Below are 10,418 nucleotides of genomic sequence, written 5' to 3' on the forward strand. Positions count from 1 at the left end.
CTCATCAACAAAATTGTTAAACTAGAGGACAAAGTCCAAAAAACTAGATGAAGAAAAATTGGTATCCTAAGCCCTCTTTCCCCGATGTTCTGTTCGAAGAAAAAACTCAAATGACTCAAAACACCTATGAAGTAACATGCATACATAAGTGGAATATAGATGGTCTATCTGGTCATCTAGTCATAAATGTAATCAACAAAATGTTGATGGGAGCTAGCACCTATAGGCTTCGAGGTAAGTTTGACCACGCTATTGCTCAAATTGTAACTTTTGGTTTCACAAGAGTACTCAAGGATGGGTTGGAGAAGCATATCTCCGAAGAAGAAAAGCAAAGGATACTCAACCATACTACTATAGAAAAAGAAGTACAAATATAAAAAGTGAAATTGGAATATCTCAAGTTATGGAGAATGATATAAGTGTTGAATAGCCGTTAATACCCTTTTATATATTGTCTTAAAGTTTGTTGTAGGTTGTTAAAGATCACGTATTTGTTTAGATTGCTGTCAGTTAGCATCTAATTAAATCTCCGTTAGGAGTTAGATTTAGTTTTTTATTTGATTTAGTTTTGATTTGATTAGATTTTATTTTGATTTGTTTACTGGTTTGTTATAGATTTTCTGCAGATTTTTAGGTAGATTTTCTGAATATCTTTTGTATTCTCTATATAAATATGGAGCATTCTTACTCTTCATAATTCAATCATCTCATCTACCATTCAATAAATCCCTCTTTCAATAACAATTGGTATCAGAGCTATCTTCTTAAGGGATCTGTGAGATCAAAATGGGAGAATCAAGTTTTTCAGCTGTTGCACCACCAGTCTTTGATGGAGACAATTATCAAATGTGGGCAGTTCGTATGGAGACTTATTTGGAGGCCTTGGATCTTTGGGAAGCAATTGAAGAGGATTACGAGGTCCCTCCGCTTCCAACAAATCCTACTGTAGCACAAATCCAATTACAGAAGGAAAAGAAGACAAGGAAATCAAAGGCAAAAGCTTGCCTATTTGCCGCTGTATCTGAAATGATCTTCATGCGAATAATGTCCCTCAAAACAGCAAAAGAAATCTGGGATTATCTCAAGGCTGAATATGAAGGAGATGAGAGGATTCGGGGAATGAAAGTCCTGAATTTGATCAGGGATTTCGAGTTGCAGAAGATGAAGGAGTCAGAGTCGGTAAAAGAGTACTCTGACAGACTTCTCAGCATCGCCAACAAGGTGAGATTGCTTGGTTCTGTATTAAATGATTCCAGGATCGTTGAAAAGCTGCTAGTCACTCTTCCAGAGAAGTTTGAAGCCACCATTACTACTCTGGAGAACACCAAAGACTTGTCAAAGATTTCTCTTACAGAGCTCTTGAATGCTTTACAAGCGCAAGAGCAAAGGAGGTCTATGAGACAAGAAGGGGTGATTGAAGGCGCCTTACTTGTTGAGCATCAAGACAGCCGCAGGTATAAAAACAACAAAAATTTCAAAAATCAATTGACGTATGGAGATTCATCTGCCAATTATCAAAAGACAAAAGGAGGAGGTTTCAAAAAATCCTATCCACCTTGCCGCCATTGTGAGAAGAAAGGTCATCCACCATACAAGTGTTGGAGAAGACCTGACTCCTTCTGCTCCAAATGCAATCAACTTGTTCATGAAGCTGTGATCTACAAAGCCAAAGATTTGGTGAAAGAAGTAGATGCACAGGTCGTTGATCAAGAAGAAGTAGAAGAAGAAGAAGATCAATTGTTTATGGTCACTTCTTCCTCAAGCAAAGAATCAAGCGAGAGCTGGTTGATTGACAGTGGGTGCACAAATCACATGACATATGACAAGGAGTCTTTTGAGGAATTAAGAGACACCGAAGATAAGAGAGTGAGGATTGGCAATGGTGAACACTTGGAAGTCAAGGGAAAAGACACAGTAGCTATAACAAGCTATGAAGGTACAAAATTTATTTCAGATGTTTTATTTGTGCCTAAAATTGATCAAAATCTCTTGAGCGTTGGTCAGTTACTTAATAAAGGTTATAAAGTGTTGTATGAGAATAAGCGGTGCTTGATCAAAGATGCTAGTGGCAAAGACTTGTTCAACGTCAAAATGAAAGGAAAAAGCTTTGCTCTAAATCCGACGGCCTTTATATCTAGAGCTGGTGCCACTGGGACTTGGCACAAAAGACTTGGGCACTTTCATCATCGAGGTTTGCTTCAGATACAGTCAAAGAAGCTGGTAGAAGAACTCACTGACATTGATGATGACATGTCTCCTTACTGTGCTCGTAATTTTGGGAAGCAACATAGGCAACCCTTTCCTAAACAGGCATGGAGAGGTTCTGAAAAGCTGCAACTGGTTCATGCTGATCTTTGTGGTCCTCAGCGAACACCATCACTAAATGGTAATCTTTATTACATTGCTTTTATTAATGAACTAACAAGAATGTGTTGGATATTCTTGCTAAAGCAAAAGTCAGAAGTTGCGGGTGGATTTTGGAAATTCAAAACCAAAGTTGAGAATGATGGTGCATGCTTGATTCAGACTATAAAGTCAGATAATAGCAAGGAGTACACTTTAGAAACTTTTAACAGGTTTTGTGAAAAGGCTGGAATTGAACATCAATTGACAGCACCATACACTCCTCAACAGAATGACGTCAGTGAAAGGAGGAATAGATTCATAATGGAGATGACGAGACGCATGCTTCATAAGAAGGATCTTCCAAAACGTTTTTGGTGAAAAGCAGCAAACACTGTTGGGTGCTTGCAAAGTCAAATTTCATCAAAAGATGTGAAGGTCCTCACACCATTTGAAGTTTGCATGTTAGAAGAGTCTGAAGATGAACGACTAGAAGAGTTTGAAGATGAACGACAAGATGCTTTGGTTGATGATGCACCTGTCAGAGGAGGAGCTTTCGGTGATCGAGAAAAACAAAATCTGGGAGTTGGTTGATCGACCTCTAAACAAAAAAATAATTGGAGCAAGATGGGTGTTCAGAAAAAAGCTTGGAGTTCACAGCATCTAAATAAGGAGGAGTGTTAAAAATCACGTATTTGTTTAGATTGCTGTCAGTTAGCATCTAATTAAATCTCCGTTAGCATAAGATTCCTTGGAATGAATTCACTTATGGTGATTTAGGTTCTGTAATAGACAAGCCAACTGCCAGCAAATATTGTCTACTTTGGCCCGTTACGCATCGTCGTCAGTCTCACGGTTTTAAAAGAATCTGTTAGAGATCAAAATGATATTAATTAACTAATCAGAGTGGCGCAGCGGAAGCGTGGTGGGCCCATAACCCATAGGTCCCAGGATTGAAACCTGACTCTGATACCAACAATAAACGGATAAGGTCCGATTATTGCTCAAAGTTTAACTTGAATACTCATACTCAAAGACAAGTGACAGGTATTGCTCAAATTATAACTTCTCGTTTCACGAGTATTCATATTGTCGTCTTCAACCTCACGATTATAAATGCATATATTAGGGATCAATGATATTAATTAACTCTTTTAATAAATTAGGATTTAGGCCTTCTAGAAATTCAAAACTTCACCGGCGTCTACTATGGTGAGAGTTTCGCCCTACTTTGACCAGTGCATCGTGTAATGGTCATACTTCTTCAAATGATATTAATTAACTCTTTTAAATTAGGCTTTAGGCCTTCTAGAAATTCAAAACTTCACCGGCGTCTACTATGGTGAGAGTTTCGCCCTACTTTGACCAGTGCATCGTGTAACGGTCATACTTCTTCAAATGTGCGGCCTCTAATCTTGACACGCTCACCAAAAATTAGGATTTAGGCCTTCTAGAAATTCAAAACTTCACCAGCGTCTACTATGTTGAAAGTTTCGCCCTACTTTGACCAGTGCATTGTGTAACGGTCATACTTCTTCAAATGTGCGGCGTCTAGTCTTGACACGCTCAACAAAAATTAGGATTTAGGCCTTCTAGAAATTCAAAACTTCACCAGCGTCTACTATGTTGAGAGTTTCGCCCTACTTTGACCAGTGCATCGTGTAACGGTCATACTTCTTCAAATGTGCGGCCTCTAATCTTGACACGCTCACCAAAAATTAGGATTTAGGCCTTCTAGAAATTCAAAACTTCACCAGCATCTACTATGTTGAGAGTTTCGCCCTACTTTGACGAGTGCATCATGTAACGGTCATACTTCTTCAAATGTGCGGCCTCTAATCTTGACACGCTCACCAAAAATTAGGATTTAGGCCTTCTAGAAATTCAAAACTTCACCAGCGTCTACTATGTTGAAAGTTTCGCCCTACTTTGACCAGTGCATTGTGTAACGGTCATACTTCTTCAAATGTGCGGCGTCTAGTCTTGACACGCTCAACAAAAATTAGGATTTAGGCCTTCTAGAAATTCAAAACTTCACTAGCGTCTACTATGTTGAGAGTTTCGCCCTACTTTGACCAGTGCATCGTGTAACGGTCATACTTCTTCAAATGTGCGGCCTCTAATCTTGATACACTCACCAAAAATTAGGATTTAGGCCTTCTAGAAATTCAAAACTTCACCAGCGTCTACTATGTTGAAAGTTTCGCCCTACTTTGACCAGTGCATCGTGTAACGGTCATACTTCTTCAAATGTGCGGTCTCTAATCTTGACACGCTCAACAAAAATTAGGATTTAGGCCTTCTAGAAATTCAAAACTTCACCAGCGTCTACTATGTTGAGAGTTTCGCTCTACTTTGACCAGTGTATCGTGTAACGGTCATACTTCTTCAAATGTGCGGCCTCTAATCTTGACACGCTCACCAAAAACCTTATGGGGTACTTAATCTACATTCACATTTTTCATCTGGCTTTGTGGTTTTGTTGGACCTTAGGCAAGGTTTACCTTCGACATTCAAACATCACTTATGTTGAATCAAAACTTGTTTCACCATACACGCTACCTATGCGCATATGTTCAATTGCGTGCGACACAACAACGTTGCATCTCATCGTCATCTCGATTCCTCACAACACGTCCCATGCATCGTGATACAATCTCAAGTCTCGAGATATGTTAAGAATGAGATAGAAAATAGAATTGGGAAGATATGTATTATCATTGATATTGATATCCTTTAAATATGATACAGCGAGTACAAATGAGGAAAATATAAAATAATTAAATACTGAGAATAAAATAAAATATACTGTAAATCATATCATATATAAAGAATATTAAGATATAATATCTAAGATATATTCTATAAATAATATATACTCTAGATATTATATCTCAATACTCCCCCTCAAGTTGGAGAGTTTATGTCAATCACATCGAATTTGTCTTTCAAAAAATCTAATTGATGTCTTTCCAAAGCTTTAGTGAAAATATCTGTCAATTGCATTTTATTCGAAACATAACACGGTTTGATGATTCTAGCTTGTAATTTTTCTCGAACTATATGACAATCTATTTCAATATGTTTCGTACGTTCGTGAAAAACTTGATTGGCTGCTATGTGTAATGCTGCTTGATTATCATAGTACAATAATGCTGGTTCGGATAATGAAACTTTCACATCTTGGATAATGTATCTTAACCAAGTTAACTCTAAACAAGTATTTGCCATAGCTCGATACTCGGCTTCTGCTGATGATCTGGACACATTGGTTTGTTTTTTTGACTTCCAAGAAATAATTGAATTTCCAAGGAAAATGCAGAACCCAGAAATAGACCGTCTGGAAGTTCGACAACCACCCCAGTGTGAATCGCAATATGCTTGTAATCTCAAGTTATTTTCAGATGGTAGTAGAAGTCCTTGACCAGGAGTACCTTTGATGTATCTCAGAACTCGAAGAGCTGCCTTCCAATGTGGTGTTCTTGGTTCATGCATAAATTGACTAAGCATACGAACTGAATACACTATGTCAGGCCTAGTAACGGTTAAATATATTAATCTGCCAACCAACCGTCTGTATTTACTTGAATCATTCAACTTTTCTCCTTGTGTTGAAGAAAGTTTCAGATTTTGCTCCATAGGAAATTTTTCTGGACGTGCTCCTATAAGATCTGTGTCTTGAAGAATGTCTAGAGCATACTTCCTTTGAGACATAAAGATTCCTTTTCTAGACCTAGAAAATTCAATACCTAGGAAATATTTCAAATTTCCTAAATCTTTGATAAGAAATTTCTCGAGTAAACTAGTCTTGAGATGTTGAATTTCTTTTAGATCATTGCCTGTCAATAGAATATCATCAACATAGATAAGAGTTGCAGTGAAAAAAGTACCTTTATTCTTAGTAAATAAAGAGTAATTTGCTTTGGACTGAGTGTAGCCTGCATTTTGTATAGTGGTAGAGAATATGGAGAACCAATTGTGAGAAGCCTGTTTTAAACCATAAAGAGATTTATGGAGCCGACGTACTGTATTCTCCCCCTGTCGACGAATACTTGGTGGTAAAGACATATAGACTTCCTCGTCTAGATTACCATGGAGAAAGGCATTTTGAACATCCAACTGATGAGTGAACCATTTTCGAGCAGCGGCAATAGTGAGTAAGCAACGAAGTGTAGTAAGTTTCGCTGTAGGAGAAAATGTCTTTTTGTAATCAACACCTTCAACCTGAGTATATCCCTTTGCTACCATTCGAGCTTCATAACGTTCAACAGAACCATCAAAATTGTGTTTAATCTTGTACACCCAACGACAGCCAATAGGTTTATGGTCAGGTGGTAGAGGAACGAGAGACCAAGTATGATTACGTTCCAAAGCTGCAATTTCATCATTCATAGCCTGCTGCCATAATGGATTGCCAACTACCTCATCATATGTTTTAGGTTTTGTCTGGGCTATAATAAGAGCTAGAAAAGCACGTTGAGTACAAAAAAAAAAACGAGAGAATGAAAGGTAATGATGAAGGGGATACCTGGTGCCAATGTTGGGACTTGAGCTAGAGGTTAAATGATTGGCTCCAGAAGACATCTCATAATCATTATAATAAGCTGGAGGTTGTTTGGTACGAGTAGAATGTCGAAGTGGAACTGATGTATCAGGTGGGATAAGATTAGATTTAGTGGGTGAATCTGGTGAATCTGGAACTGATGAATTTGGAGAAGGAACAGGAGGCGGAGGAGGTGACGAAGGGACAGAAGGATCAGAATGGATGTTTGAGTAGGGTGGATCATGAAATGGTAAAATGGGAGTTGAAGGAGCTAATGTCAAAGTTTCTGAAGCTGATGAAAAAGAAAAATCATCTTCACAAAATTTAACATCACGACTAATAAAGAATTTTTTAGATTGCATGTCATACAACTTGTAACCTTTGTGACCACAAGGATATCCTATGAAAACACAAGGAATTGCCCAAGGTTCAAATTTTTGCTTAGGATGTACTACAGTTGCATAACACTTACAACCAAAAACTTTAAGATGGTGAAATGTAGGTGGTTGTTTGTAGAGAGCTTCCAAAGGTGTCTTGTTAGATAACAATGGTGATGGTGTTCTATTTATAAGATAAATAGCCTTAAAATGCATTCTCTCCAAAAATTAAGTGGAACTTATGACTGAAAAAGAAGAGACCTAGCTACATTTAGGATATGACGATGCTTACGTTCTACGACTCCATTTTGTTGTGGAGTATAGACACAAGTGCGCTGAAATTTAATGCCACAAGAAGTAAAAAAATGGTTGCAAAGCTAGGAACTCAGTCCCATTGTCTGATCTAACTATCTTGATAGTAGTATGAAATTGAGTTTGAACGAATTTAACAAAGTTTACTAACAAATGGTGTACTTCTGATTTGTGTTGCATAAGAAAAATCCAAGTACATCGAGTAAAATCATCAACAATAGTGAGAAAAAAATGCAAACCAGAATGGGTTGGAATTTTATGTGGTCCCCAAACATCACAACGTATCAAATCAAAGGCAGAATGGGTTGTTATTGAACTTTTTGGGAAAGACAACCTAGTTTGTTTTGCTAATGGGCAAATACTACAATTATGAGAAAGAGTAACATTATTAAGATGCAATTGATCAGCTAGAAATTTAAAACCAGGAGGAGAAGGATGACCTAGGCGTAAATGCCACAAATTAGATGACTGAGATACTTGATTTGCTGAAGACTTGATTGGAGATGAAGAAATATGATAGAGACCTCCGAATTGTTTACCCGAGCCAATTATCTTCCCCGTAGCCAAGTCCTGCATAACACAAAAATCAGGATAAAAGGTCACATAACATTTCAAGTCATTGGTAAGTTTACTGATGGACATTAGGTTTAAGTTGAATGAAGGCACACATAAAATATTGTTTAATTTAAGGTTAGGATTAAAAGAAACATTGCCGGTATGTGACACATGTGTTGTCCCTCCATTAGGCAAATTTATTGTAGATATGGTGGTAGCCTTTGGTTCAGTCATAACAGAAGCTTTGGATACTATATGATCTGTAGCTCCACTATCGAGAATCCATGGATTAGAACTAGTAGAGTTAATAAATAATCCAGATACTGGAAACAAACCTGCAACATTGATTTTATTATCAAAATTACCAAAAGGACGATGATTGAGTGCAGATAAGGCTTGTACAATCTGTTGTAATTGCCCAGAAGAAAATTTTGGGATGGAATTAGGTGACTGTTCTTCTATATTCAATTGAGAAACATCGGCCATATTTGCAGATGATCGATATCCTCGATTGTTGCGTTGATTGATTTGTACTGCCCTTCTAGAATTATTTTTTTGTTGACATCGATATTCTGTATGTCCCCTTCTATCACAAAATTTACAGTGAAACTTAAGGAATCGACACTCATCAATTGTATGACCACTTTTATTGCAGTGCTCACATGATTTATCCTTCGCGAGTTTTGAATATGTTGTTTTCTTCTGCACTGCTGATGGAATCGAGAAATTCTCAGTAGGTTCAGAAGTTACCTGACGCTGCATCTCTTCTTGTACAAGTAATGAATAGGCTTGCCTCACATTAGGTAATGGAGTCATCATCAATATGTTAGATCTCACCGTTTTATAAGATTCATTGAGTCCCATAAGTAGTTGCATCAACTTGTCTTCTTCGCGTTGATCAATATGTATTTGACGTTGATTACAGGTAAATGGTGTGCGGTATGCTTCCAATTCATCCCAGAGTGCTTTGAGCTTGGTGAAATATACTGACAGTGTCATGGTTCCCTGTGACATCATTCCTATAGACCTTTGTATCTGAAAAATTGCTGGACCATTCTTTTGTGAGAATTGATCATGAAGATCAACCCACACTTGATGAGTTATCTTGGCATGAATAATACTCTCAACGATATCTACTTCAACTGAATGAGTTAACCAAGATATTATTATACTGTTGCATTGATTCCATAGTTCAAATTCGATTAAATTTGCATCTTGAGACGGTTCTTCAATTGTGTCATCAATGAAACCAATTTTTTTTGTGCAATGAGAGCATGCATAACTGATTTACTCCAGGATTGATAATTTGTTCCATTTAATTTAAATGGAACAAGTGAATATCCTGGCTAATCAGAGTGGTGAATATAAAAAGGATGTGTTGAATCAACATCCGAATTTTTTAAGCTAGATCTGGCTGATTCCGCCATAGAGAAAATTTTGATATTTAAGAATACCAAGATCGGTGCTCTGATACCATGTTAAGAATGAGATAGAAAATAGAATTGGGAAGGTATGTATTATCATTCATATTGATATCCTTTAAATAGGATACAACAAGTACAAATGAGGAAAATATAAAATAATTAAATAATGAGAATAAAATAAAATATACGGTAAATCAAATCATAAATAAAGAATATTAAGATATAATATCTAAGATATATTTTATAAATAATATATACTCTAGATATTATATCTCAATAAGATAGCTTCTCGAGATAGCTTGACCATCTTGGTTGTGCAGACACATCCCTCGAGACAGTTTGGCTAAGTGGTCTAAGGTGCAAAATTTAGGCTTTGGTTTGAAGGGGCGTGGTCCCACAGCTGTCATATTTTTTCATTTTTTGTAAACCTTCAAGCCCGCTGCTAGCACATATTCTAAAAACCTCATGATTTAAAATGCGTCTACTATAGAGAGAGTCTAGCCCTACTCCGACCAGTGCATCGTGTAACGGTCATACTTCTTCAAATGTGCGGCTTCGTGATCTTGACACGCTCGCCAAAAACCTTATGGGATACACAATCTCCATTCACATTTTTCACCTCAACTTTGCGGCTTTGTTATACCATAGGCAAGGTTTGCCTTCAGCATTCAAACATCACTTATGTGGAATCAAAACTTGTTTGACCACACATGCCACCTATGCGTGCATGTTCTATCATGTGAGACACAACAATGTTGCATCTCATCGTTATCTTGGTTCCCAACAACACGATCCATGTATCGTGATGCAATCTCATGTCTTGAGATACTCGATCATTTTGGTTTTTCTGGACACATTTGTTGA

The 10,418-nt window shown here is 37.3% G+C and overlaps 1 protein-coding gene and 1 non-coding gene across 2 annotated transcripts; both read left to right on the top strand.

Moving 5' to 3' along the window:
* The first annotated feature begins 786 nt into the window (after positions 1-786).
* On the top strand, positions 787-2,724 carry LOC111437700. The gene is made up of 3 exons (XM_023075786.1): positions 787-1,454; positions 1,848-1,936; positions 2,018-2,724. The coding sequence occupies exons 1-3, from the start codon at positions 787-789 to the stop codon at positions 2,722-2,724; spliced, it is 1,464 nt and encodes a 487-aa protein (XP_022931554.1).
* Positions 2,725-3,243: 519 nt separating this feature from the next.
* TRNAM-CAU lies at positions 3,244-3,315 on the top strand. Its single transcript has one exon. It is a non-coding gene; the product is annotated as a tRNA-Met (tRNA).
* Positions 3,316-10,418: the final 7,103 nt, after the last annotated feature.

The sequence above is a fragment of the Cucurbita moschata genome, unplaced genomic scaffold (genome assembly GCF_002738365.1).
Source record: "Cucurbita moschata cultivar Rifu unplaced genomic scaffold, Cmos_1.0 Cmo_Scf00065, whole genome shotgun sequence".
Classification (NCBI taxonomy): Eukaryota; Viridiplantae; Streptophyta; class Magnoliopsida; order Cucurbitales; family Cucurbitaceae; genus Cucurbita; species Cucurbita moschata.